General features: G+C 46.1%; 3 protein-coding genes across 4 annotated transcripts; 2 read left to right on the top strand and 1 right to left on the bottom strand.

Moving 5' to 3' along the window:
* Window positions 1-637: 637 nt before the first annotated feature.
* Window positions 638-11,383, top strand: KLHL11 (kelch like family member 11). The gene is made up of 2 exons (XM_004434477.3): window positions 638-1,206; window positions 5,846-11,383. The coding sequence occupies exons 1-2, from the start codon at window positions 662-664 to the stop codon at window positions 7,425-7,427; spliced, it is 2,127 nt and encodes a 708-aa protein (XP_004434534.3). The 5' UTR covers window positions 638-661; the 3' UTR covers window positions 7,428-11,383.
* Window positions 11,384-11,591: 208 nt separating this feature from the next.
* On the bottom strand, window positions 11,592-17,318 carry KLHL10 (kelch like family member 10). Of its 2 annotated transcripts, none has more exons than XM_087441166.1 (5): window positions 17,125-17,318; window positions 13,948-14,455; window positions 12,647-13,264; window positions 12,180-12,329; window positions 11,592-11,966 (listed from the first exon to the last, which is right to left on the bottom strand). In XM_087441166.1, exons 1-5 carry the CDS (start codon window positions 17,316-17,318, stop codon window positions 11,592-11,594), a joined length of 1,845 nt encoding a protein of 614 aa, XP_087297292.1. The 2 variants fall into 2 exon arrangements, with proteins under 2 accessions (XP_087297292.1, XP_004434535.1); XM_004434478.3 differs by having other exon boundaries at window positions 13,948-14,437.
* A 904-nt stretch (window positions 17,319-18,222) lies between these two features.
* On the top strand, window positions 18,223-26,477 carry NT5C3B (5'-nucleotidase, cytosolic IIIB). Its single transcript, XM_004434480.3, has 9 exons — window positions 18,223-18,272; window positions 18,513-18,611; window positions 19,234-19,303; window positions 19,390-19,436; window positions 22,459-22,544; window positions 23,118-23,207; window positions 24,133-24,295; window positions 24,879-25,079; window positions 25,977-26,477. The coding sequence occupies exons 1-9, from the start codon at window positions 18,261-18,263 to the stop codon at window positions 26,109-26,111; spliced, it is 903 nt and encodes a 300-aa protein (XP_004434537.1). The 5' UTR covers window positions 18,223-18,260; the 3' UTR covers window positions 26,112-26,477.
* The last annotated feature ends 1,478 nt before the right edge of the window (window positions 26,478-27,955 follow it).

Here is a 27,955-nt window from a genome sequence, read left to right as displayed (position 1 = left end):
CACCAGTGATACTTGTAAAAACAGATCCAATTGAGCCACTTCCTTGCTCAAAACCCAAAAGTGGCTTCAGTCATCTTTTTAACAAGTATATAGGGAACAGTAACTATGGACCAAGCTCTGTGCAAAATACTTAACAAGCATCATCTCATTTAATCCTCACAGCGATCTTCCAACGTAGAGAATATTCCCGTTTTTACAAGATAAATTAGTTCAGAGATAATAAGTAACTTGCTCACGCTCATCCACGTAGCTGGGGCTCGGTCTCAAGTGTTTGTTTCTTTTAAAAATTTTACTCCTAAGCCATTTTAAATCTTTAAATAAAGATTCTATGTTGCCATCCAAGACACTAACAATGGGTGATTGCCTAAGGTGGCTTTTGCTTTACAATAAGACCGCGAAGGGCATGCTACTCACTGAGGGGAAGGAAACAAGCCATCCTTCCACCGAGATGTGGCGGGAGGCCACCGGGGCACACAATCACAACTGGGGAGCAATACAACAGAGCCTTATCCAAGGTGGGCCGGCTGCGGCGGCGCGTGCGCAGACCCGGGGCCGCCCGGCTCCGCCCCGCGCCCACTATTTATTCCCAGAATCCCTCTGTGTCGCACCAGAACGGCCGGATCGTTCCGAGACTGCGGCGCTCGGGCGCGGCGGCGTCAAGATGGCGGCGGCGGCAGTGGCGGCGGCAGCGGCCGCGGCGGCGGCGGCATCTCTGCAGGTGCTGGAGATGGAGAGCATGGAGACGGCCGCTGCCGGGTCGGCGGGGCTGGCCGCCGAAGTCAGAGGCAGCGGCACGGTGGACTTCGGGCCGGGGCCCGGTTTATCTGCAATGGAGGCGAGCGGGGGCGACCCGGGCCCGGAGGCCGAGGATTTCGAGTGCAGTTCTCACTGCTCGGAGCTGTCGTGGAGGCAGAACGAGCAGCGGCGCCAGGGCCTCTTCTGCGACATTACCTTGTGCTTCGGCGGTGCCGGAGGCCGCGAGTTCCGGGCGCACCGCTCGGTGCTGGCCGCCGCCACCGAGTACTTCACGCCCCTGCTCTCGGGCCAGTTCTCCGAGTCCCGCTCGGGCCGGGTGGAGATGCGCAAGTGGAGCTCCGAGCCCGGACCCGAGCCCGACACGGTGGAAGCCGTTATCGAGTACATGTATACCGGGCGCATCCGCGTCAGCACGGGCAGTGTGCACGAGGTGCTGGAGTTGGCCGACAGGTAGGCGGGATGCGGGGACCGCGGCGCCAGGAGATGGATGGAGATGCAGATGCTCGCCGACCGAGGGCCGCGTCCAGGGAGGGCAGTGCCTAGGGGTGGGCTCGAGTGAGCCCTGAGGAAATGCATTCATTGGATGCTTACTGAGCGCCTGCTGTGTGCTGTGGGGCAGTCACTGCGCTGGGCCTTGAGGATGCAGCCGGCCAGTCCGGCGAAGACGCCCTGCTCTTAGGGAGCTCAGATTCCAGGTGGAGGGACAAAGGCAATGAAAAAGCAAGTCTGCCTGTAATAAGTGCTGTGTTGACATTAAAAAGAGAGGAAAGGATACTGATTGGGTAGAGAAAAGACGAATCTGAGGAGGTGACGTTTAAACCGACCTCTAAACGTCAAGGAAGAACTGGTCGTGCAAAGATGGAGAATGAACATTCTAGGCAGATAGCGCAGAGGCCCTCAGGCAGGATTCCGTTTGGAGGAAAGAAGAACTAAGAAAGAAATCCAGTAGGGCGAAGGGGAGGAGGGTGTGTGAAATGCGTTGGAATAAGGAGTTTGGATTTTACTGGGTGGTGGGAAGCTGGGTAAAGAAATTCTCTGATTATAATATTTTAAAAGATGATTCTGCTACTGTGGAAAATGATTGTAGGGGGCGGGAATGGATGCTCCCCAGACTGGTTAGGAGGCAGGTGAATGCCATTCATGGAGATGGGGAGGAGTCTATGTTGGCAGTATAATGTTACGGATATGTTATTTTAACAAATACCTATTGAGGAGTGTATGTACCTGTTACATACACTGGGTTCTAAGGAGCTGGGGATTCAGTAGTGAACAAAACAGACCAAAATCCCTTTCCTCATTGCATTTACATTGGTAAATGGACAGTAAATAAGTAAGGTAGATAGCATATTGGATGATTGTTATAGCTATGATGAAAAATAAAGCATGTTGGGGGCATATAGAAAGTGGTGGTGGAGAAGAGATGTTTTTTTAAATTGGATGGATAGAGAATGCCTTAGTAAGAAGACATTTTGCAAAGAACTGAAGGAGGCGAGGTAGAGTGTTTCAGTTAGGGACACTGGTGTAAAGGCCCTGAGATGGAGCTTGTCTGGATGTTAGAGAATAACAGGTATTCATTGTGGCTGGGTCAAAGGGATGCAGGGTGAGAGGAGAAGGAGAGGCTTGAGGGTGGTAATGGGGATGGATCCAGGCCTTCCTTAGGGCCTTCTAGGCCCTGAGGAAGGACTTGAGCTCTTAGTCTGAAAGGGATGGAAAGGTTTGGGGCAGAGGAATGATGCAGTCTGATTTGAAGAATTGTGCTGTGTTGGAAAAAGGATGGAGCAGCGCAGAAGGGGCTGCAGGGCAGAAGCAGAGAGACTAGTTTAGGAGGTTGTCACAGTGGTGCTGGAGGCTTGGACTGCAGAGGGAGCCATAAAGGTGATAAGAAGTGCTTCGTTTCTAGACATGTTTTGAAGGTAGAGGAGATGAATTTGCTGTTGGATTTGATGTGAGGTATAGGGAAAAGACTGCTAGTTTTTTGACCCAAGCAATTGGAGCAATGGAGTGGTTATTTATTTATTAAGATGTGGAAGACTGCAGGAAAGCAAGTTTGAGAGGAAGATCAGGAGCTTGGTTTTGGTCCAGGAGATGTCTGATTAGGCAGTTGGATATAAGAGCATTGGGAGCTGGAGATGGTAATTAAAGCCATGGGGCTTGATGAAGTTACTTAGGAAGAGAGGGTAGATAGAGAAGAGAAGGGGCAGGACTGAGCCCTGGGGTTCTCCAAAATGTTAAAGAGAAACTGGCAGAGGAGACTGATCCCATGGAAGCCTAGGAAGAAAGAGTGTCAGAGAGGGAGTAGCCAATCATGTCAACTCTGTCAGCCGTTAAGTGGTCATTGGATTTGGCGATAATAGAGGTCTTTGAGGGCATTGACAAGAACCATTTAAGTCTTGCTATAAAGAGCATCAGAAAAATGATACACATGGAGATATTTGGGGAGGAGTCAAGAGCGGTCTGTCTTTTTCCGCCCCCTGAGATAGGCTAGAGCATGTTTGCGTGCTGATGAAAGATGACTCGGTGGAAGAGAAGAAATTGGTGTTCCAGGAGCAGGGAAATTATTGCAGGAGCGAAGTCCTTGAAACCAAGCAGGGGATAGAATCCATCTATGTTAAAAATGGAAAGGGGCCGGCCTGGTGGTGTAGTGGTTAAGTTCTCGCGCTCCGCTTCGGTGGCCCAGGGTTCACAGGCCCGGATACCTGGCACAGACCTATGCACCACTTATCAAGCCATGCTGTGGCAGGCGTCCCACATATAAACTGGAGGAAGATGGGCACGAATGTTAGCTCAGGGTTAATCTTCCTCACCAAAAAAAGGGAAAAGTTGGGGCCAGCCCTGGTGGCTAGTGGTTACATTTGGTGCCCTCTGCTTCAGTGGCTCTGGTTCAGTTCCTGGGGCAGACCTACACCACTCGTCAGTGGCCATGCTGTGGTGGCAGCTCACGTACAAAAAGAGGAAGATTGGCAACAGATGTTAGCTTAGGGTGACTCTTTCTCAGAAAAAAAAAAAAAAGGAAAAGTTGAACTGGGAAGGCAGAGTATAGGGTACAGCTGCAGGCAGATTGGGTGGTGGGAAGATGAAGTTTCTGCCTGGTTGCTTCTGTATTCTCAAAGCATGAGGCTAGGGCCAGCCCCATGGCTTAGCGGTTAGGTGCACGCACTCCGCTGCTGGCGGCCTGGGTTCGGATCCCAGGCGCACACTGACGCACCACTTCTCCGGCCATGCTGAGGCCGCATCCTACATACAGCGACTAGAAGGATGTGCAGCTGTATGACATACAACTATCTACTGGGGCTTTGGGGGAAAATAAATAAATAAATAAAATTATTAAAAAAAAAAAAAAGCATGAGGCTAGGTCATCCATTAGAGGGTGTTGTGGGGCAGGGCGGGCCTAGATCTGAGAGAGGGAGGTTTGTTAAATGAAACTGGGTGGAGAAGGGTCATTGCACTTACTCAGGCTATGTTGGCTTCTGTCATGTGAGCTTGAGATTCTTAGATTTGCCCCTGCTTTTTGGGGAGTTGAGGGTGAGGAGAGGAGAGAACACCCTAGGCAATTTACTTAAAACTCAAGCTGCTCTCTGTCTGTCAGCTGCCCAGCACTGTTAGGCACTGTTCTTAAGTGCCCTACAACCATCTCATCTAATCTTACCATCAACACTGAGGCAGGATCCCTCTCCCTACCACCACCACCCCTGCCATATACTCTGTCTGTTGATCATACCTCCCTTGCAGGGCGCTTTCAACGTAAGGAAATAATAGGAAGTGCCCGGCACGATGCCCATCACATGCAAATACCTACTATACGATAGCTGTTGTTTTCATAGAGCAGTGTTTCCAAACACTTGTCCAAGGAAATATGTGTCAGAATTACCTGGAGTGCCTGCCAAAAATAGGAGCGGGGGGGTGGGGGGCTGGCGGCACAGCCTGGGAATGACTGGCACTCAGACGGGTTTGAGAGCCACTAGAGCTCTTAGCACTCCGCCTTCTCTTTGTTTTCTTTCGAAGATGCTGTCTTCCCTGAAGAAGGTGAAGGGAGCCTATCTCATTCATGTTTATTTCATAGTTAGATAGTTACTAAGCACAACAAGCATAATAACGAATGGTTACTGAATTGGGAGAGGCCTGGACTGATGAAGCCATCCTTGTATTGTTGAAGGTTCTCAGTTCTGGGGACTTACTCTTTTTAAAGCTGTGGTCTCAAATTGGCCACCCTCGAGGCTGAATTCTGTCAGATTTATGGATTTGGCTGAAACTATTGTAATGTTTTATTTTGTTTTAATTTAACTTTAAGTGAATTTAGGTAGGCAGACAACTTCTAGTCAGCTACATGCCAAACCACCTTCTTTTCTTTTTTAACCTGGACTGTCCTGCACATGTGTTTTTTATTGTTGTTGTTTTATTTCCTGGCTTCTTCAGATCTTTGAGTTTGCCCTGCCACCCTGCTTTAATAAGAACCGAGCTTAGGCCAAAGCCTCCAATGACCACCTCTCACCAGCTGCCCAAGGAGAAAGCTCTGGTGAAGAGGAGGTTAAAACCTTTGACACAAAGCCCCACTGCTGTTCCTTCTGATGTTTGAGCCAACAGCGCCTCCCAGGAGCCACATTTCCTGTACCATGTAGTCGATGCTTAGTCAAGTCTCTGCACTGAGAACCTGCCTCATCAGAGAAGAGTCTGGCGACTGGCAAGGGATTAGGGCAGGACCGCCTGGACAAGTTTGGATTGGGATTTGCCTTTGCCAAGGGCAAATTAAAGTGAAAATAAAGTATGGGACTATTGTACTTTATTAAAGGATATGTTCCAGGAAACCTTACATAATTAAAAACTCCACTGTGTGTGTGTAAATCATATGTATTATGTATAATACATAATTATACATAAACTATATAAAATAAATAATTTAAAATATATATAAAGATGATTTTATATATGCTATTAACATACTTTTAATTTGAGGGGATTTGCTTTTTTCCAGAAGCTGTGCATAAAGTGAGATGAAACCATTTCAATTTGTATAATTCAGATGCTCTCAAAATGCAACCACATAAAATATGCTCATATGAAAATTAATCCTTTCTCTTTCTTCTGATTTTAGGTTCCTGTTAATTCGTTTAAAAGAATTTTGTGGAGAATTTCTCAAGAAAAAACTTCATCTGTCTAATTGTGTGGCCATTCATAGCTTAGCTCACATGTATACCCTGAGCCAGCTTGCTCTAAAAGCTGCTGATATGATACGGAGAAATTTCCACAAAGTAATTCAGGATGAGGAATTTTATACTTTACCTTTCCATCTCATTCGAGACTGGCTGTCAGACTTGGAAATTACGGTTGATTCTGAAGAGGTTCTCTTTGAAACAGTTTTGAAGTGGGTTCAGAGAAATGCTGAAGAGAGAGAGAGATACTTTGAAGAACTTTTTAAATTGCTCAGATTGTCCCAGATGAAACCTACTTACCTTACTCGGCATGTCAAACCAGAGAGGCTGGTGGCCAGTAATGAAGTTTGCGTCAAGTTAGTGGCCGATGCAGTGGAGAGGCATGCCCTGAGAGCTGAGAACATACAGTCTGGCACGTTCCAGCATCCTGCTTCTCACGTCTCATTATTACCTCGCTATGGGCAAAACATGGACGTGATCATGGTTATTGGAGGTGTGTCAGAAGGAGGGGACTATTTAAGTGAATGTGTGGGATACTTTGTCGATGAGGACAGATGGGTAAACCTGCCCCACATTCATAATCACCTTGATGGACATGCTGTTGCAGTAACAGAATCCTACGTGTATGTTGCTGGATCGATGGAACCAGGGTTTGCTAAAACTGTGGAAAAGTATAACCCAAATTTGAATACGTGGGAACATGTTTGTAGTCTGATGACAAGGAAGCATTCTTTTGGGCTAACAGAAGTCAAAGGGAAGCTCTACAGCATTGGAGGACATGGCAACTTTAGTCCTGGCTTTAAAGATGTGACTGTTTATAATCCCGAGCTTGATAAATGGCACAACTTGGAATCGGCACCAAAGATTCTTCGAGATGTCAAAGCACTAGCCATTGAAGACCGGTTTGTGTACATTGCTGCCCGCACCCCCGTGGACCGGGACACTGAAGATGGATTAAAGGCTGTCATTACTTGCTATGATACAGAGACTCGACAGTGGCAAGATGTGGAATCTTTGCCACTTATTGACAATTACTGCTTTTTCCAAATGTCTGTGGTCAATTCAAACTTTTATCAGACAGCCTCATGCTGTCCCAAGAGCTATTCTTTAGAAAATGAAGAAGCAGTAAGAAAAATTGCCAGCCAAGTTTCTGATGAGATCCTTGAAAGCTTACCTCCAGAGGTCCTAAGCATTGAAGGAGCAGCCATTTGCTATTACAAAGATGACGTTTTCATTATTGGAGGCTGGAAAAACAGTGATGATATTGACAAACAGTATCGGAAAGAAGCCTACCGATATTGTGCTGAGAGAAAGAGATGGATGCTTCTTCCTCCCATGCCACAGCCTCGTTGTAGAGCCACTGCTTGCCACGTGAGAATCCCGTACCGGTACTTGCATGGCACACAGAGATATCCTATGCCTCAAAACTTGATGTGGCAGAAGGACCGGATCAGACAGATGCAAGAAATACATCGGCACGCCCTAAACATGCGACGAGTGCCAAGCTCTCAGATCGAATGCTAGGTTCTCTAATACGCGCAGCTGAAAACAGTTATACCTGTTTCACGAGGGTGAAGATACCCAGACTGTTACTTGAAAAAGTATGTCGATAACTTATTTTCTACCTGAACTAATTATTGCCCCATATAAAGGAAATACTGTTAAAAACTGGAGAGTGGGAAACTCAATTCAATATGTGGTCATTTTTGTTACTTGCAGTCCTTTTCTCACTTTGGTTTGTGTGTGTGTGCTAGCTGAATAAGATCTTATTAAAGGCAAGTGGAAAAACCAGGTATAGTTACTTGGCTGTTTTTCTGCCAACAAGTTTTAACTCCTTTGACTTTAGGGACTTATGTGTTGAACATGCTTTAAGCACCAATTTTATTTGCACATTTACTTTGATATTCCTTTTCATTTTTTCCTGAATGGTTTTGACAAGATCAGAATTTATGCATTGAGCCCTCATCTGCAGGAGGTATGTGCAATAGTGAGACTGAAATTTGTAGGAAAAAGCACAATATTTCAGCAAGATTTTAGAATGTTTGCATTGATATTTTGTTGTATGTGTTTATTTAGAAATGCTATTTTGTTTATTTCTAAAAGAGATGACTGACAAGAAATTTGTGATTGGCTCATGCATTTTTAAATATTTTTCATTCTTTAGCAACTGTATTAGAGACTTCAAGCCATCACTCTGAGATGATGGTAGCTGGCAAAAGTATTGATCTTTAGCTGTTGATTGAATTCAGAGGAAGTTATGTATGTGAAATTTGTTTCTCTTAGAAGAAAAGTGTTATTAGTGTAGACTGAGAAATCAAAGGCATTAAAAAGTTTAAAAACACTTTTTTCAGGAGTTGCAAGTTTATTTGAGGATAAGTTAATGAGTGTAAATAATGCCTATGACAATCGACACTCAATGCCTTCAATTTTAAATTTTGCTCTAATGCATATTGTATAGAATCCTCATCATTCGTTTCTAAAAGAAACTTTTCAAGATGAAAAGGAAGTAACAATTTAGAGAAGTGTTGCTAAAGAGAAGCCTTATTATTTCTCAGCCCTGATTGTTAATAATGTTTTATCCAGTTGCCCTAGACTTTCATTGGAATTTTGCCTGAGCCTAGAATACCAAATTTGGGTGCATAATTATGGCTCTTAAAAATGTATTGCTGCAGTTACCGTTTATTTATTTTTATGCATTCTTCTGATTCTCTTCCACACTCCCAAGCTTTATACACATTAGCACTCGGGTTGACTCTTTCAGCACTCAGTTAACAGAACAGACTCCTGCTCTAACGGTTTGCAGTGTGGGTCCAGTATATTTTTCTTGTTTCTTTCGGAATGTCTCTATCTTCTTAGACATTCCAGAATATCATTCTAGAAGTTGAATTCCACATGCAGTGATTTTTTTTCCCTACTCCATTATAGTTAAGCTTCCTATTAGTTGTATTAAACATCAAAAGAAAAAAGCACAACCAGAAATTTTGGCTATCAATTTGCTGCAAGACTATTAATGTTTAGCCCTTGGATTCTATACTAAACTTTCCTGAAATTTCTAACTTAGTATTCCTGCCTGGGACAAAGTTTTTCAATAAAATGTATTGAAAATCTGCTTTAAAACCATATAATTTAGACTGAGATGGGGGTGGGAAACTGCAAGTCATATTTCTATATGAGGATATATTATCCTACCTTTTTCTCAATTTCCATTTGTTTGTAGTTATTTTAATAAAAGCCATTTGGATTCTGAGAAGTGTTCATTCCTAGTTGTGAGAGGTCTATGCAAGTAAGACAGAAGAGCTCACTGAATGAAGTTCTCATTTCTCTCGGATAGACTCTGCTAGCAAACTTCCTTTTCTTGGTGGTGGTGAGATAATTTAGTAGCTTGTTAGGATACCAGTTTCTCTCCAGAAGGGTGTGGTGTAAGGTTTTTTTTTGTTTTGTATCTCAGAGTTGTCTTCTGAGACAATCATTACCAATTTACTTGTAGGGTTGTCTTTTTTTCACATGATGTGGCAGAAATTACAACTCATAAGATTTAGGTATAATCTGGTTTTGAAAACTTGATTGAAACTGTTGTTTTTTAACTCAGCAGGCAGCCTAGGCCATGGCTGAAAAGAAGGGGTAAGTCCTTCCTTGCATGATGGTGTGTGCAGGTTTTCCTGACTACTGAATTTCTAATTTTCATATTTGAATTCACACGTGTGATTTCACATCAATAACTTGTGTTTCTGAAATATCCTAACTAACTTGTTAATAAAGAAAGAAACCAGATTTGCTTAAATCTGTTCAAGGCTGACATTCTGAAATTCTGAACTGGAAATAACTTCCCAGAGTATTTGGAAAGGTTCTGATTATGATCAGCCTAAAATGGCTCTTTGGGAAAGAAATTTCCTTTTTGATGAGAACTTAAAGATTGTGTTTGATAATTTAAGCAGTTAAAAATACAGCTTTAAAAAGACAGCTTAATGTGTATTCAAGCAAACCTTTTTTTGTTGCTTTTGTTTTTGTTTTGTGGAAGGAAAAGAGAGGAATTGGTAATACCAAAAAGTATAACTGTACATAACTTGGTGTGAGGCTGCTTATTTCTCAGAATAGATATCCTTTAACTATACCTACCCCAATATGGTTTAAAAAAAAAAATCAGTGGTCTCTATCGAGAATGTCAGTCATGAGCTCAGTGTTTAAGTAACGCGTCTCACTTGCAGTGTTTGCATGATTAGTCTTGTGTATCTTGATATCCAACTTTGCTTTTGCTGTGCCAATTCAAAAATATTTTGCTAAAAAAATCTCAGAATTCATTGATAACAATTTTGTTTTGATCACTTGGTTTTGTATAGTATACCTGGGACCAAAAAATGTAGAAATACTAACTTTTAAAATATAGAACAGAAGTTTGAAGCTGGAAAGATAGTGTTTATGGAAGATTTGTGTGCTTTTGTATTTTAAACTCTTCAGGCTGCTGGTAAGGCAGTTTCCAGGGCACACTTTTTTCCTCTCTGTGTTTCTTGACTTGTGTAGCATGTTGTTTGTTTAAATATTTCATTCTCCGCTTCATAATTCTAATATGAACACTATACTGTAGGTAGACAGGTAAGCTAAATTGTATATTTTAGTTACTTGGCTGAATCAAGCATAACTAACAGGACTTTTTTGTACTTCCTCAAATTAAGCTTAAATAAAAAGGGTATATTGGCCACCTTTCATGTCTTTTGAAAGTATACAGAATTGTGAAGCAAGTTCTCTGCCTACACTAGAAAAGTAGGGTGCTTATAGGTTGCCATTTAACTGTAGAATATTTGAGAAACAATTCAGTTTCATTTTTTAACTGTCAAACGTTTTGGCACAGTTCATCACTCTAGTTGGTGACTTTCTTGAGAATAGTCCATTTTTGTTTTTGTTATTGTGTTTATATTATAATGTGTTCTAGTCATTGTAATTCCAACAAAAGAGCTCATAGTTGAGTGATGTGATACAGTAACAATAACATGATACAGTAGTCATTTTGCTTCAAGGAAATTAACTAGATGGCCAAATAACTGCTCTTTCTTGATTACCTTTGTAGGGCTTTTATCTTACTCTATATGACCATTACTACGAATGTCTGATATTGAAGCACATACAATAGAGCACTTATTGTTAACTTAATCCTCCTGCATAATGCACTCGTGAAAAGTAGTGCTTGCTAGATGTTTGACGATCTTGTGATCCATGTGCTAGGGCTCATTGAGTTATCTGTAAAATAAATAATTGGTTCAAGCTGATACACAGGGAGTTCTTTGGGCTAGCAGTATCCCAGCCCCCACTCCACTGAAAGTGTAATCTTGACTCTCTCCTATTAAGTCAGAGGAGATGTAGAATTTAGGACACTTTGAGACATTACATTGTAAAATAGCTTGTTTTGTGTTCCTAAAGCTATCTTGTTCTGTGTTAAAGCTACTGCTCGTCTCAGTGTAAGTTTTAAATAAATGTATTTCTTTAGAGCTGGTTTGCACTGTGTGATTTTTCATTTTTATTTGCACTGTTGAATATAATTGCTTTCTTCCTTGTTTTTTACTCCCTCATTCATCCAGTCCTTGGCTCCCTTAAGTTGAACATTTTCCAGTACTCTTACAAGTTTAAACACTGCATTTATTTAAAAAAAGAATTAATTCTTATTGCTTAGACTTTTTATTAGCTAAATGAAGAGGCTCATACAGGTAGGGTGCTTGTCGAAGCAGAGTACTTTACTTCATCTCGCAGTGCTAATCCTGTGAAGTTGTCCCGTCTAGCTGCATATTCCCCAACATTGGCCAGCCCTGGTACCACACAGCAGCTCAGAGCACTGCGGTATATACTCATGTCGTGAGCATCATACCACTCGTCGGTCTTTTCGTCATAGCACTCCACGTTAAAGGTGGTGGTAAAGCCGTTAAAGCCACCCACCACAAATAGGAGGTCATCTACCACCTCGATGCCAAAATTGCTACGAGGATTAAACATAGTGGGGATCGTGCGCCAGGTATTAGCCACTGGGCTGTAGGCTTCTGCGCTCCTAAGTCGATTAGCTCCATCAAAGCCACCTACCTGTGGACAGCAAAGGAAACAGTTGGCTGTTAGCCTTGCTCCTGTTCACTGAGGAGGCCCTCTTTGGGGGGGACCAGTGATTTCATACCTCCCTCTTCCACTATCTTCCATGGGGAAAAAAACTGTTCAAATGCTCCCCAATGGTAGGGTAAATCCGTTTGCTCCTGGAACATTTAAGGATATCGTTTTTGTGGTAGTACAAGATAAACTCACCGCATATACGTGTTCTCCATAAGCAATTACGCCTATTCCGCTCCTCCTGCTCCTCATGGGTGCTATGACTGTCCACTGATTACTCTCAGTGTTGTACACTTCTGCTGTAAACAGGCATTCGTTTCCGTTAAACCCACCACATATGTAGACCTGTGTGAAGAGAGTTCCAGGATTATTAAAATTGTTACTTCTGTGGAGTAGAAGGGGTGTATATATAGTGGTGGGGGTGGGGACACTTCTGATGCCAGTCTGTACAATCCGAGTTTCTTTCTTCCACGTTGCATGCATTGCTTTTTAATAAGTAAAATAAAAAAAGATAGTTACAAAGGGCCACTTAGTCATTTGAGGAAGGAGTTAGTACTGCAAAGTGAGTACTGCCACTTCTGTTTTCCATCCACCCCCAAAAACGAAGAAGAGCCTTGTTTCTGGGTGTATGTGCTTCTCCTTCCTCCATTCCCCGTTCTTACCTTTCCATAGAGTGTAGTGGCACTGGCATCGCTCCTCTGTTCATGCATGGGGGCAATGAGCGTCCATTGATTGGTCTCTGGCTCATAACGTTCAGCAGTGTTGAGACGCACATAGCCATCAAATCCTCCCATGGCATAAATAAAATTGCTGAGGACTGTCACACTGACATAGCAACGTCTGGAGTGCATCGGGGCCACCTGATGCCAAGTTTTCTTGACTGGGTCAAAACGCTTAACGCTATTGAAATAGTCTACGCTATCGAACCCCCCAATGATATAAACGTAGCCTTTCAAATAGGCTGCCCCGTGGTAGGCACGGGGACTCTCTTCCTCACAAGTGACATTCACCCATCTGTCTGCCCGAGCATCATATGCCTCAATGGCATTGGTGGGGCTCCCACCACTCCAGCCACCAATTGCAAATAGGATGGCATAGGGCAGGCGGGGCCTGGTGAGTGGGTTGGTGAAGTCAGAATTAGAGGGTCCGTTCATGTTTAGGTCATACATGGCCTTTAGGGCGTTAATGATGACTGGCTTGCATTCCTCACTGTCTTTGACATAGTCGTTCATCTTAACATTGTTCATGAAGTACTCAGCATGCATTAGGGCCAGGCGAACCTAAGAAGGAAATAAAGTCATTCAGATGAGGTGAGGGTGCCTGGAAAATCTGTATCCTTAACCCCCTGTTTTATAGTCTGCCTTTGGATTATGTTTTGTTTTTGAAATTTAAAACAGTTTAAATATTTGTTTTTTGGAGGTGGTATACATTTGGAGGCTGAGAATGAGCTAGATAGAAGGCACCTTGAATGGTCACAGAGCTAGCCTATTCCTTGGCCACTGGATGTACTATTAGACCAGAAAAAGCTGCAGTAATTGTTCAGTAATTGAATATCTATGTCTCTATATGTAAAATAACACAAATTGGCACCAGATGGCTAAAGTTAAGTGCAATACTCATGGTTTGGTTTCTAGTCCAACTTTTATCTTGGGTTTGGGGAAACTCACAGAATGGAAAATGTGAAAAGAAAACCCTTTAGAATTGTTTTGAAGACCTTGCCCTTTCATCCCACTACAAGGGAGAGTTTTGGTCAAAGACTATAACTGGGTTAGAAGGAACTAGCAATGCCAAGGGCAAAGAAAATTGCAAAATTCCAGAGAATAGTAGGAGATGCCTTCTATGTAAGTATGTGTAAATACAGCCCTAAAATCTGTCAAACATCTGACTGTGGCTCTTAGGACAGTCCTTCTGCGATTAAATGAATCAAAAGTGAGCATTAAGCATCCCACAAAAATAACTTGACCTTGGGAAGCAAAACTGAAATATGCTGCTTCCTATTTTGGGGGTCATGAGAGATCCACTTTAAAATGGCCTCAAATACAGCATCTTCTTGTTTGACGTTGAGCTCATCTTTCTCAATGATATCCTTAAGTTCAGTGACTGAGAGCTCTAAAAACTCTGCTGAGACTTTCACCATCTCCTCGAAGTTGTGCAATATGAACATGTAGGCCTTCTGCCTCAGCTCGGGGCAGTAGTAGTAGTCTGTGAACTTGCAGATGCCGATACAGTTATCCAAACACAGCTCTGACTTGAGGAACTCACAGCAGCCCCTGACAATACCCATGATGTTAAACTGGTCTGCAGCAGCCAGCAGCTTCTCCACATTGTCCGGGGTGATGGGGACGGTCCGGGTGTACGCATATTCGATAATGAGCTTCATCATGTCGGGGGAAATGCCGGGAATGTTGTATACCTTCTTTTCAGTGTTGTTCCAGCCACTTGTAAACAAAGCTCTGGAAAAAAGGAAGAAAGTAGCAGCCACTGCAACATTTCTCTCCGGTTTCCCATGTTATCCCCACCTTTTCTTGTTGAGCAGAGTTTGGACTTTTTCCAAACAGTGCACACTGAGTGTGTTGGAAATAAATTGGCGTGGGGAGGGGAAGGGCAGACTGTGTGCTTTATACAGTGCGCAAGGGAGCCTCTCCAAGAACTCTGGTCACTCTTACTCTTATCCTCATGAGAACTAGGTCCTTTTTCCATTTTGTGGATGGAGAAATTGAGATCTAGAGCTGGGAGTAAGACCCACGTCTCTTCTGTCCCAACACATTGCCTACCAAATTCCACCTTGCTTAAGGAAATTAAACTTGAGCAGTACACTTTTTAAATAAATATTTTTCAATCAACACATATCCGGAATCTGATCACTTCTCACCTCTTTTACTGCTACCTCCGTGGTCTAAGCCACCACCATCTCTGCCTAGATTATTGGGAGTAACCTAACTGATTTTCCTGCTTCTGCTCTTGACACCTCCAGAGTTTACAGTCTTATCCTAGCCACCTTATGAGTTTATGTTCCTCTTTCACTCAAAACCTTCCACTGACTTTCCCTTCTTACTCAGAGTAAAATACAAAGTCCTTACCAGGGACTACAAAAGTCCTCTGAAATCTGGACGAGTGATACCCCTCTGACCATACTTCCTCCCGTCTTCCCCTTCCCCCTCACTCCATTCCAGCCCCTCCAGCCTTGCTTCCTTGACTATACCAGAGGTGCTTCCACATTTTTGGTCCTTTGAACTTGCTGTTCCCTCTGCCTGGAAGGCTCCCCCAGATTTCCATATTTCTCACTGCCTCATCCCCGTGAAGTCTTTGCTCAAATGTCACTTTGTCAGCAAATTGATAATCCTATTTAAAATTGCCACCCACTACTCTCTAACTTCCTTCTTTTTTTTCCCTAGGACTTATGGTCTGATATGTACTTTATTTAATGCCTATTCCCCCTACTAGAAGGTGTGCTTCATAAGAAGAGAAATTTTTATCTCTTTATTCGTCGCTTTATTTCCAGTACCCAGGATAGTGCCTGTCACAAAAGAGGCACTCAATAAGTAATTATTGAAAGACTAAGTGACTACATTCCACAGCTATTTATTGGGCTCCTAATATGTAGCTAGGTACTTTTCTAGGTATTGAACAAGACAGAAGTCCCTACCCTAATATATTTTGTTTCCTTTTACTAGGAGGTTTAAGGGAATATGGGCTTAGAGATCAAATTCTTCTCTAGAGCAGAGATCTACACCTGCACCTTTTGTTTTTGTACTGCCCACGAGCTAAGAATGTTTTTACATTTTTAAATGGGGGGAAAAAATCAAAAGATTTTGTTACACCTGGAAATTATAATAAATTCAAATTTCAGTGTCCAACAATAATTGTATTGGAACACAGCCATGCCCTTTATTTTATTATTATTATTATTATTATTATTTTTTTTTTTTTGGTGTGGAAGATTTGCCCTGAGCTAACATCTGTGCTAATCCTCCTCTATTTTGTATGCGGGATGCCTCCACAGCATGGCTGACGAGTGGAGGAGGTCCGCGCCTGGGATCTGAACCTGAAAACACGGGCTGCCAAAGCAGAGCACGCAGATCTTGAACCACTGGGCCACGGGACCTGGGGGGCCAGGGCTGGCCCCCCATGCCCTTTCATTTAGCATTGTCTACCACTGCTTTCCTGCTGTAAAGCAGAGTGGAAGAGTTGCAGCAGAGATTGTATGGCCTGCAAAGCTTAAAATAGTCACTGTCTCATCTTTTTGTAGACCCTGCTGTGGGTCTAGATGAATAATTTTTAGCAACAGGTGGGACGCATTTATCCTATCTTCACTGGAATGGATTACTCAAACATTTTCACCTCATGAACAAAATACTTCTACTTCCTAGGTTACAATGGTTTTGGCTCAAACTCCCTTTTCCTTCTGATAAATGTTTCCTTGCTTCTTTCTCGTCACCCCCCTTCCCATCCCCTTAATCCTTGTTAATTTATCACCCCATTTGAGATGCAGGCATACCTCAGGGATATTGCAGGTTCGGTTCCAGACCACCGCAATAAAGCAAATATTGCAGTAAAGTGAGTCACACAAATTTTTGGTTTCCCAGTGCATATAACAGTTATGTTTACACTATACTGTATTCTATTGTGTGCAATAGCATTATGTCTAAAAGTGTACATACCTTAATTTAAAAATGATTTATTGCTAAAAAATGCTAACCATCATCTGCACCTTCAGCGAGTTATAATCTTTTTGCTGGTGGCGGGTCTTGTAAAAAACTCAGTATTTGTGAAACGTAATAAAACAAGGTATGCCTGTAGTCTCTACCGGGATAGGGGCATAAGGGGTGGCTGAAGTGGCGTTGTCATCTAGGTTTAAGTAGGAAATCCAGTTCAGGTGTCCAACCTTCCCAAAGGTTGGTTTGGGTAAGAATCAAAGAAAAAAGCAGCAGGCCCACCGACAGTTGGTTGAAAACCAGAAAGAAGAGGCTCTGGCCCTAGTTGGGCCTCTTCAGAAGACAAAGGAGCCAGGCTGCGGGAACCCAGAGCTTTGACAGTGTCCCTAAACTTAAGATGGTGGGGTGGGAAACATGAAATGAACCAAAACGTCTCAAAATGAGCCCGGTCCCCCCTTTGGCTTAGTTCAGCAACCCTGTTATACCTAAAGTAGGAACTGCAGCTACAGAGGATGTTCTTGTGGGCATTGAACTCAAAGCCATTGACCTTGATGACCACGTCGCAGAGCTTGCCCTCTAGCCTAAGCTCGTTGAAGATCTCACAGGTCATCGCACTCATCTTCCTCTCCATGTGAGGCTGGTGGAAACGTGTGGAGGCCGCTGCGCTCTCCATCTCCATGGCACCCTGGGACAGCGGAGAGAGGCTGCTCTCCTAGGGTGTCGGGGAGGGTTGTGGGGGGCCCCTTTAGCCAGCTGTCGCTTCTTTTCCCTACTACATCTTTCATATAGGGCCCATCAGGCAGCCCAAGTTCCAGAATCCTAGGTCCGCAGTGAGATCACTCTCAGGATTGTGCTCTCAGGTTCTGGAACTCTGTCCTTTCCCTGTCCTCCTGCCTTCTCCCCTCCCCCACCACACCACCACTGAAGACCCCCCCACGCTGCCTTCCGTGTCCTTGAAGGCGGAGCAGGACTGTGACCACTAACACCACATATCAGTTTTTATGAATTCAGATTCCTGTTGCCCAGTTCAGTTGCCCAGTTCCGTACCCCTGTAGCATCCATCTATCTTCTTCTCCACACTTGGCTCCCAGACAGAGTTCGAGGAAGCCAAGTCAGAGGAGGGAGAAGGGAAAAGGAAAGCTGATTAGATTTCATTCCGGCGCAGCTGTCCGGAGCCTTCCTGCCCTCTGGCCGTGAGTTAGTCCACTTTAGTTAGTCCACAGTTAGTACTCCTTTTCTTCTATGATGAGGAGGGGGCCAGTTAAGGAAGCACCTTCTGGATGTTTAACAGCACTCACTTTATGGCTCCTTCACACCCCCTCCCATCCTGTGGCTTTTTGTCATGCAAACTGTAAGTCTGAAAATGACCACTCTTGCCAAGGTTTTTGCTCTAGAAAGAGTGGCACCCAGTAACCCCAACTCCTTGGGACCCTCACCCTCCTCAACATAGACCCCTCAGCCAGGGTATTCTCCTAGCGCACGGCGCAGCCCTCAACGTGAGGACAGGGCCCTCCTGCCTGTCCCGGCCCCTTTGGGCCGGACCTCCGCTGGAGGCGGCGCCTGCGCAGTGCGGCCACGGGGCGGTCTTTGTCCCCGCACTGCCAACCCGCCCGCGAGCGCCATGGCAGAGGAGGTGAGGCGGGAGGAAGCGTCTGGCGTGGGGCGGTACCCGACACCCGGGGCGCTCCGGGGTCTCCAGCGGGCCACCTCGGGCCCCCTGCGCCTCCCCTGCCAGTAGGCGCCCCAGGCCCGGCCGGAGCCCCCGCTCCCCCCGCGCCCCGGCCCGGCCTCGCAGGGCTGCGGAGCGAGCCCCGGGCTCCCCTTGGGCGCAGCGCGGTGCCGGGGTCAGCGGTTCTCTCGGGTCTCGGGACAGGTGAGCATCCTGATGAAGGCCACGGTCCTGATGCGGCAGCCCGGGCGGGTGCAGGAGATCGTGGGCGCCCTCCGCAGGGGCGGGGGAGACAGCTTACAGGTACTAACCCGGGCGAGGTCGGCCGGCTGGGTGGGGTGGGGGCGGCTGGGGATGTGTCTGCCCCTCGTGCCTTCACGCGTTGCTGCGGACACCTGCAAGCCCTCAGCCTCTGGAAATGGCCAGCGGCCTGAGGGCAAGCAGGTTGGTTCGCCTGCTTTGCACTGGGGAAGAGCCCACCTGCCTGCGAACCTGGATTTCACATTTCTCGATAATGTCATGCTGCTTCCTCTAATTCCGCAGAGAGCACCCCACACCAGGCTGGGGCCTTCTCCACACTAGCCCAGGTCAGCGGGCTCCCCAGGAAGTTCAGATGTGGAGATGGGCCATAAAGGTGGAAGCACCTTCAGAAGGACCCAGGGCTCCTCTGAGATGGGTGCTACTGAAAGAGTCAAAGGGATCCTGATTCTTCAGTCCCCACCGCCACCCCCAAGAGCCTGCGCCTCCCTCAGGGTTAAACTTGTGCTAACTAGGATTATTTCTTCCTTCCCTCTCTAGCCCTTCCTAACCACCCCCACTCCCCAGGCTTTAACCACAGGCTGGACACTGAGCTGTTTTGACTTCCATAATCATCCCCCAGGCAGGAAGGAGCCTGTCTAGGCATCATCTCTCTCTTGCATTTTAGGTCATTTCTGATTTTGACATGACCTTGAGCAGGTTTGTGTATAATGGAAAGCGATGCCCTTCTTCTCACAGTAAGTAACATACTAGCGTGCTTTGTTGGGCTTGACAAGACGAAGACTTCTAAGGGGCAAGTAAAAGGAGTTTTATGTTTTTGCAGATATTCTGGATACCAGCAAGATCATCAGTGAGGAGTGCCGGAAGGAGGTGGGTTATTCCCCCTCTTTGCTCAGAAACGGCTATCATATGCTACTTCAAATGGTTCTCAGTTAGGACCAAAGATTCCGGGATAGAGACCTTAGAAGATTAATTTTTTGTGTGTGTGAGGAAGATCAGCCCTGAGCTAACATCCATGCCAATCCTCCTCTTTTTGCTGAGGAAGACTGGCCCTGAGCTAACATCCTTGCCCATCTTCCTCCACTGTATGTGGGATGCCACCACAGCGTGGCCTGACAAGTTGTGCGTTGGTGTGCCCCAGGATCTGAACCTGGGCTGCCAGCAGCAGAGCGGGCACACTTAACAACTATGCCACGGAGCCGGCCCCAGAAGATTAACTTTTTAAAAAATTGTTGTTATGCCCAGATGGACCTACCTTAATACGCTGAGACAGCTTTTCCTTATTGGCCAAGACATATGATGACTGATGGTTAGAATATGGGTGTTATGCTTACTGTTAGCTATAGAGTTTACAAGAGACTTCAGCGTTTGTTATTTAACCCTCCCACAACTGTGAGAGGTGGATAGAACCATTGTTGTCTCCATTTAACAGATGAGAAAACAGAGGCTTGCAGAGGTTGAGCAACTTACCCAAGGTCACACAGCACAATGCAGAGCTTGGCTTTCCCATAGGTCTGATTCTGTCCCGAGCTCTTTCCACTACCTTATACTCTTTCCTTGATAATATAATTTTCTTGGCAAGGCTACAGGTATCAGGAAAGACTTCTGAATTAACGTCAGTGTATAACTCCCATTTCTGTAAGATGCATGCAAATCCTGTAAAGTGATCTCTGTAGCCTTGCAGTTCCTTTTACTTGCCTCCACGTTCTTCCCATTGCTGTCGTCTTTGCCAGAGCAGAGCCATGCTAGCTGGCATTTCTCTGCAGGCTGCTGAGCTCTTTCTGCTGAATAACTTCGTCATTTAGTTCCACTTCATTATGAAACTCACTGAATTGCATACTAGGTGTCATTGGTCTGTCATATTGGTCAGCTCTTCCAATACTCTGTCATGATTACTCATTATTAAGATGGATGGTGAATTATAGGTAACTTAATATTTCTAAAACCTCTCTCTCTGGAGATGCCACTTTTCGCTTAAGGTAGGTTCTGGCTCCACCAATGACTGCCTTTGGCAAGTCACTTTTTTGGTTCCTCACATCCCTGATCTTATCAATTTCCAGAAAGTTGCATCCACAAATAAGACAGTAGGTTTGGATGCCCTCTCTAGCATAGAGAAAAGCTAGAGAAAACTAAGATGCTTGGTGTGGATGGGCTCCTGAGAAAATTAATAAAGCAAAATTTACATAAGAAATCTTTTTTTCTTTTTAAAAACTTATATTCTTCTGTTGAGTTCTATTATGCTTTTAGAAAAATTTCTCACTCTCAAAAAAACACCCACATTGAGAATCTTAATACTTAATACATTTCTGACACTTTCTGCCTTCGTCAGTGTGCGATCTTTGCATTTAACCCTCTTTTGGACCGATGGTCAGGAACTCCATTGATCCCGTAATATTCCAAGACTGTGCATATATTAAAATTGAAATTCTTGGGCCGGCCCCGTGGCTTAGCAGTTAAGTGCGCGCACTCTGCTGCTGGTGGCCTGGGTTCGGGTCCCGGGCACGCACTGATGCACCGCTTCTCGGGCCATGCTGAGGCCGTGTCCCACATACAGCAACTGGAAGGATGTGCAGCTATGACGTACAACTATCTATTGGGGCTTTGGGGGAAAATAAATAAATAAAATCTTAAAAAAAAATTGAAATTCTTTACTAGGTCAATTCCCATTTTTACTGAGCACTATTACTGACTGCCCCTGTGTGACACTGCCCCCTCCCAAGAGGGTCAAAGGTCCTGGCACGTGGAAGGACCCTTAGACTGAGGAGCTCATATAGAGGCTCGTGAGGTCGTTCACCTGATGCTGACCGTGGGAGGGAGAGACCCACTGACATGCGGTGTCCCAAACTACAGTCTGCTAGTTCCACTTTCGTGATTTTTTTTTTCCCATGGCTGTGTATGACTTTTATTATATATTTTTCTTTAAATTGACCTGCCTTTTTTTTTTTTTTTTGTGAGGAGGACCAGCCCTGAGCTAACATCCAATGCCAATCTTCCTCTTTTTTTTTTTTTCCTGAGGAAGACTGGCCCTGGGCTAACATCCGTGCCCATCTTCCTCTACTTTATATGGGACACCGTCACAGCATGGCTTTGACAAGCGGTGCGTTGGTGCGCGCCTGGGATCCAAACCGGGGAACGCCGGGCCGCGGCAGCGGAGCGCGCGCACTTAATGGCTGGCACCACCAGGCCGGCCCCTGACCTGCTTTTAAAAATCTGAATGCAATTAACTTATAAAAGAGGGCCGGCCCTGTGGCTTAGCGGTTAAGTGCGCGTGCTCCACTGCTGGCGGCCCAGGTTCGGATCCTGGGCGCGCACGGACCTGACGCACCGCTTCTCCGGCCATGCTGAGGCCACGTCCCACATACAACAACTAGACGGATGTGCAGCTATGACATAGAACTACTGGGGCTTTGGGGGAAAAATAAATAAATAAATAAAATTATTAAAAAAACTTACAAAAGAAACAGTCTTTATGAAAGCATGAGTTTGATGTGCTAGTTTTCTAATGTACATTAGGATAAATCCAAAAATGAAAACTATTTATCCATGTGCCCCCTAAAGTTATCTTGTCTACCACCTGAAAAGGTGTACCACATTTTGGGAAACATAGCATTAAATCAGTTGTTACTGGTTAAACTCTGATGACTCAGCTAATTAATAGCAACAACAAAATCCTAGTAACCCTCTTATGTGATAGCAGAAGCTCTTTATATTCCTGATTCTCAGACCTCACTCGCTCAGGGTGAGTGCAAAGGATGACCAGCTCTGCGGAGCCATCACTTCCTTACATGAAGTTGCATCTTGTGGGTGATTTTTTTCTCACCCTAAACTGTAGGACTTTGCTGGGAAAACATGATGCGGACTAATGGCTTTTCTCTTCATTTGGATGTCCCAGCTCCAAATGCTCCTTCACCACTATTACCCAATTGAGATTGACCCACACCGGACCATCAAAGAGAAGTTACCTCATATGGTGGAATGGTAAGTGATGGTGGGGGTGAGATGCTTCTGCCCTCAGGATGGGTTAGTCTGGGAGGGACATATTTTTCCTGAGCTTTGACAAGATGACAGGCTCCCTTACCTACTGAATGCTTACCGGAGTGCCACAGGCGCAGCTATTAGAACCATTGTCCCGACACACCCGGGGCTACTGGTAGCTGCTACCAGAGCGGGTGCCCACCAACAAGAACGCTTGGAATGAGTAGAAGCCCTTGGTTTTGGAGGAGTAAGTGCTGTCGGGGCAGAACCCTCCTCCAGAAGCCAGTCTCACTGGACAGAGCCCCCATTCTCAGAGAGTGGGGTCGCGGGGGAAGCGATTCAGAAGAGCTTTGACTTCAGCACTTCGCTCGCTCGACTCTTGTCTCCCTGTTGTGTAGCTTTCTCACTCTCTTCCTTTTACGGAAATCCTTCAGGGTCCTCAGGAAATGGCTCTGTGGAAAAGGAAGAGGCCTCCATTGTCGGCACCTCCAGAGGGGACTTGGCCCTGAAAAGGGACAGGACACTTCACTCACTCGGTGACTTGAATTTAGGGCTTTGTGGGGTGTCTGTTTCTAGGTGGACCAAAGCGCACAACCTCCTGTGTCAGCAGCCGATTCAGAAGCATCAGATTGCCCAGGTGGTCAGAGAGTCCAATGCAATGCTTCGGTAAGCTGCTCGCTCTGGAAAATGCTTCCGCCAGACTGTTTGAAACTGGTTTGCTCACAAAAGAGGCTGGGAAGGAGTGAAAAGGAGTTAGTTGCTGGGAGAGTCAGAAGAGACATAGCACCATGAGCAACCGAAGTGGAGGAAGTCTTGCCCTTCCTCTCTGGATGCAGCTAAAGGCAGTCTGCCAGTAGTGGATGTGGTGTGAATATGACCAGGGCTTCATCCAAAACAGACAGCATCTAGCTCATTTTTCCCAGTGGTAAAAAGACTTCTGGGGTCCCCATGGTGACTGTTTGTTATCCAGACATGGATGTTGGCTGGCCTGGAACCCTTGATCATAGGTGGCCTTCACAATGCAGCTCTCTCGCTGGAGTGTTCTTTACTGGAGAAGGGATGGGGGACACTAGAGAAGGGAGGCAATGTGGGCGCCTGCCCTCGAGGATTGTGTGTCCTAATTGGGGAGAGAGGCTAGCTCATGAACAGCCAAGAGAGTAGAGACGTGCAGACCTAGTGAGTGCCGGGGCAGGCTTGGGGTGGTCCTCAGTGAGGCTGCCCCAGGATAGCTGCCTGCTTGTATTTTGCTTGAGCAAAATAATCCAGAAACAACAACCACAAAAATGAGCCCATTTATGTGAGGTTCAAGGACACGCAAGGCTAATCAGTGGTGATATGAAGTCAAAAAGGGGGATGGCATTGACTGGGAGGGGTCATGAGGGAACCTTGATGTGGTTAGTAATTACATGGGTGTATACATATGTAAATAGGAGCTGAATACTTAAGATAAGTTCACTTTAACAATTTACTGTATGTATTTTATACCTCAATTTAAAATGTTTAAAAAAATTGAATAATATATAACCCAAGTAGAAAATAAGGAACAGTAGCAGAGGCAGTGCCATTTCAGAATCTATTCATCTCTTCTCAGGGAGGGGTACAAGACGTTCTTCAACACCCTCTACCAAAACAACATTCCCCTTTTCATCTTTTCTGCGGGCATTGGTGATATCCTGGAAGAAATTATCCAGCAGATGAAAGTATTCCACCCTAACATCCATATTGTGTCCAACTACATGGATTTTGATGAAGATGTGAGCTGGATCTCATTTGGGCTGGGAATGGAAGCAGGGTGGGGACCACCAGCTAGGACACGTGACCCTAAACATTAACCTTACCCTGGGGAGGAAGAAGCGGGGAAGGCATGCTGGCTTCTTTGCTCTTGGGCAGTTACTTATTTATTTATGTCAGCTAAAAACAGTTATTTTTGAAGGACCCACTCTTTGGTGTTTGGCCAATAGTTAGCTGTCTGCCATGGGGGACCTAGTTTAGGGGTCAGCCAGGCCCCATGTCACTGTCATGGGTCATGTGCCATCCTGGGTACTCAAGGGCTTAGACTTTGACTTGTTTTTCTAGAGCCAGAGTTGGGCTGCTCCGACTCACCCGTGTTCTGACTTCTTCCCCTTAAAACCAATGGCCAGAATTTTCATCCCTTTGACCTGTGGTTAGGACGCGGCCTGCAGCTGAGGCTTAGCGCACACATAGCCTGAACAGTACTTGATCACAGGCCTCGTGCTTCCACCAGAGCAGGGAATCAGCAATATTTGATGGTCCCTGTCCATTTAACTGGCCCTACATGAGCCTCTGTCACCCTCCATCTGTCTCCTGATTATTTAGGGTTTCCTACGGGGATTCAAGGGCCAGCTCATACACACGTACAACAAGAACAGCTCCGTGTGTCAGAACTCCGGTTACTTCCAGCAGCTTCAGGGCAAAACCAACATCCTCCTGCTGGGAGACTCCATGGGGGACCTCACTATGGCCGATGGGGTTCCCGGTGTGGAGAACATTCTCAAGATTGGCTTCCTAAATGACAAGGTAGGTCGGGGACCAGGGCTCTTCATGGCTTGCTTCTCCTTCAATTCCTGTTAACAAATGCTTACTGAACAGCTTCTGTGTGACAGACACTATGTTAAGTATTAGAGGTACAGAGGTAAGACACAAGCCATATTCTCCAGGGGAATATTCCATATTCTCCTAGGAAAGCAAAAGAGATACCAGTGACTACAGCTGTGTGCTCACCACACCGCCTGACACTAGAGTTCAGAGACGGGGTAATGCCAGCTACTTAATCGGAGCCTACACTTAGTGCCCACCGTGCGCCAGGCACATTAACCCATATAATCCGTACAATAGCCTTCTGAGGAGTGACAGTTATACCATTTTACACTTGAGGAAACTGAGTCAAGGAAGTTAGGTAACGTGCCCAAGGTGACATAGTTTAGGAAGTGGTGAGGCCGATGACCTGTCCTCCTAAATCATACCTGTCAGGCGTGATTGAGATGGGAGACGTCAGTATTCAGGATGCGGGCTTACAATTTAGAGAAGAAAAATACAAGAACCAACCAGAGGCTGACAGGGGTGAAAACAGTGTGGTCATAAAGGGGCACAGTAGCTAGAAGGCCGCCAGTCCACATCCTCAGCCAGCAGGTGCTGCAGTCTCCCAGGATACTTGGGCCTTGTGGAAATTCAATCCAGTTAGGTTAGAGGTAACATCTGGTTTTTAAAATTTAATCCTCGTGACTGTCCTTTTCACATTGACCCAAGGGTTAATGGTGGTAGCCTGTGCCCATCACCATCCATGTCTCCACAGGGCAGGTCCCTGTAACCTTGAACGTCCTCCTCCCCCAGCCCCAGGTGCTTAGAGTCAGAGGCAGTGGGTGAGGCAGACGGCAGGGCATTTGGGGGACCCTCAGTCTCCCCTCCCCCGGGCAGGTGGAGGAGCGGCGGGAGCGCTACATGGACTCGTATGACATCGTGCTGGAGAAGGATGAGACGCTGGACGTGGTCAACGGACTGCTGCAGCACATCCTGCGCCAGGGGGACTGGATGGAGATGCAGGGCTCCTGAGCGCAGGGCGGGCCCAGCCCTGATGAGGAGGGGCACCCCACTGCCCCACCGGGAGGCCGCTCTGCTGTGAGCACGCCTCTTCTGTGTGTGTGCGGAGAAAAGTCCAGGGCGGCCATGAGCTGCTGGGCCCTTGCCCTCCCTCCTCTCCCCGGCGCCTTCTGTTTGTGTTCTCCAAGGCCTGAGGGAGGCCCTGCCCCGCGGGAGGGCAGCCAGAGCTGTTCCAGATCCTCTCTGGACCTGCAGGGTGTTCGCACTTGAGGAATCATTTGGTCCAGGATTCTTTTTTCCAGAATTTTTAAACATGGGAAGCCCTTCTTCAGACAAATCTAATGTGCAAAACAGATCACAATAAAGAAGGAAAAAGCAGCTGTTCTGATTTGGTACCGGAGTCTGCACCCCTTGGCCCTGGAGGTGCAGGAACCCCCCAAGAAGCTGCTAGGGCTCCACGGAACACAGTTCGAAGACCACTGAATTAGCCCAGGAGACCGTGAGCACAGCCTAACTGTGTCTGTGGGGATCAGGGTGGGCAGGCAGGGCTGGAAGGATGTGTTTCTGACCTGGGATGGTTTGGCTTTATGCTCATGCAGCCGTTCAACTCGAAACTCAGTTGGGATCATTTGCGTCTGGCTGACCCTGTCTGCAGAGCCCCCACTTTAGGGATCCCCAGAGGGATCCATTTGGGTGTAGATTTTCCCTGGTGCCCCTGGCTCCTCTCCCTCCTCCTCCTGTTTTGGGTCCAGGGCCACTGAAATGGATGACCTTAAGGGGGGTTGAGACTGGGGACATGAGGGGGGAAGGAGCTCTCTGGCAAAGTGAAATAGGAGTGACTTATGCTCTGTTGTCCAGTGTTATTGGGCTTTCTTCCGTGTCTTTCTGTTCTCCCCTCCCTGTTGACTTAGATGGTCAACAACTACTGAATTCTTGGGGCTGGCCTGGTGGCATAGTGGTTAATTTCGTGCACTCCACTTTGGCGGCCTGGGGTTTGCAGGTTCAGGTCCCGGGTGTGGACCTACATACGGCTCATCAAGCCATGCTGTGGTGGTGTCCCACATAAAAATTGAGGAAGACTGGCACAGATGTTAGCTCAGAGACAATCTTTCTCAAGCAAAAAGAGGAAGATTGGCAACAGATGTTAGCTCAGGGCCAATCATCCTCACACACACACACAAAAAAACCCTAAATTCTCTCTAGGGCACTTTTTGAAGAAAAAAATGTAGACCAACTAGTTCACCTGGCATTTTCTTAGCCTGTCCTCCCTCAGAGAATTCATTCCCTCACCTTCTGCCCGCCTGGCGGTTGGGAAGTTGTGTTTATCTGCAGATCTGAAGGGAAGGTAATGGGAGTGTTGATTGAATGCCTGCTGTGTACACCTAGAGGGGTGACATTTAATCTTCACAATGACCCTGAAAGTAGGTGTACTTCCCATCTACAGATGGCTCAGAAATGATCAGGAACTTGTCCAAACTCTCGTAGCTAGGAGCTCGAGCCAGGGTTTGAGTGTTTCTGATAAAAGCTGTGCCTGTTCTGCACCGTGCTGCCTCCACGTGGGCCTCAGTTTTGAGCTGTCCTGTTAGGTTTTGCGGAGGGGCTGGGTGGGTCCGAGGTGGGTCTGAAGCCACTGTCAGACCCTGAGGTGCCTTCTGGATGCTTTGGGACCAGGGAGTGTCAGTCACCGGCTGTGGGAGAGGTCACATCTCTCAGGGGATCCTGGGCAAGAAATCAGTGTTTTCGGGGGCAGTTCAGTGAGTCTAGTCCCGACTCAAGCATCCCCCCACCCCCGTCCTCAGATGGCTTGCGGCGTCTTCGCACTGGCCAGAGTCCAGCCAGGCAGGAGAGGGCAGATG

Source organism: Ceratotherium simum, chromosome 16, assembly GCF_057802395.1.
Source record: "Ceratotherium simum simum isolate JZ-2026a chromosome 16, ASM5780239v1, whole genome shotgun sequence".
Taxonomy (NCBI): domain Eukaryota; kingdom Metazoa; phylum Chordata; class Mammalia; order Perissodactyla; family Rhinocerotidae; genus Ceratotherium; species Ceratotherium simum.
This window is presented reverse-complemented; position numbering and strand designations above follow the sequence as displayed.

Bases quoted from the DNA above. Each gene is read 5' to 3' on its own strand.
- KLHL10 (XM_087441166.1), bottom strand. From the start codon at position 17,318: ATGGAGATGGAGAGCGCAGCGGCCTCCACACGTTTCCACCAGCCTCAC. The intron at 12,330-12,646 runs GTAAGAACGGGG...CTCTTCACACAG, and splicing joins CCACTACACTCTATGGAAAG to GTCTACATATGTGGTGGGTT. The intron at 11,967-12,179 runs GTGAGTTTATCT...TGCTGTCCACAG, and splicing joins ATGGAGAACACGTATATGCG to GTAGGTGGCTTTGATGGAGC.
- NT5C3B (XM_004434480.3), top strand. The intron at 18,612-19,233 runs GTACTAACCCGG...CTTGCATTTTAG, and splicing joins GCGGGGGAGACAGCTTACAG to GTCATTTCTGATTTTGACAT. The intron at 24,296-24,878 runs GTGAGCTGGATC...CTGATTATTTAG, and splicing joins ACATGGATTTTGATGAAGAT to GGTTTCCTACGGGGATTCAA.
- KLHL11 (XM_004434477.3), top strand. From the start codon at position 662: ATGGCGGCGGCGGCAGTGGCGGCGGCAGCGGCCGCGGCGGCGGCGGCA. The intron at 1,207-5,845 runs GTAGGCGGGATG...TTCTGATTTTAG, and splicing joins GTGCTGGAGTTGGCCGACAG to GTTCCTGTTAATTCGTTTAA.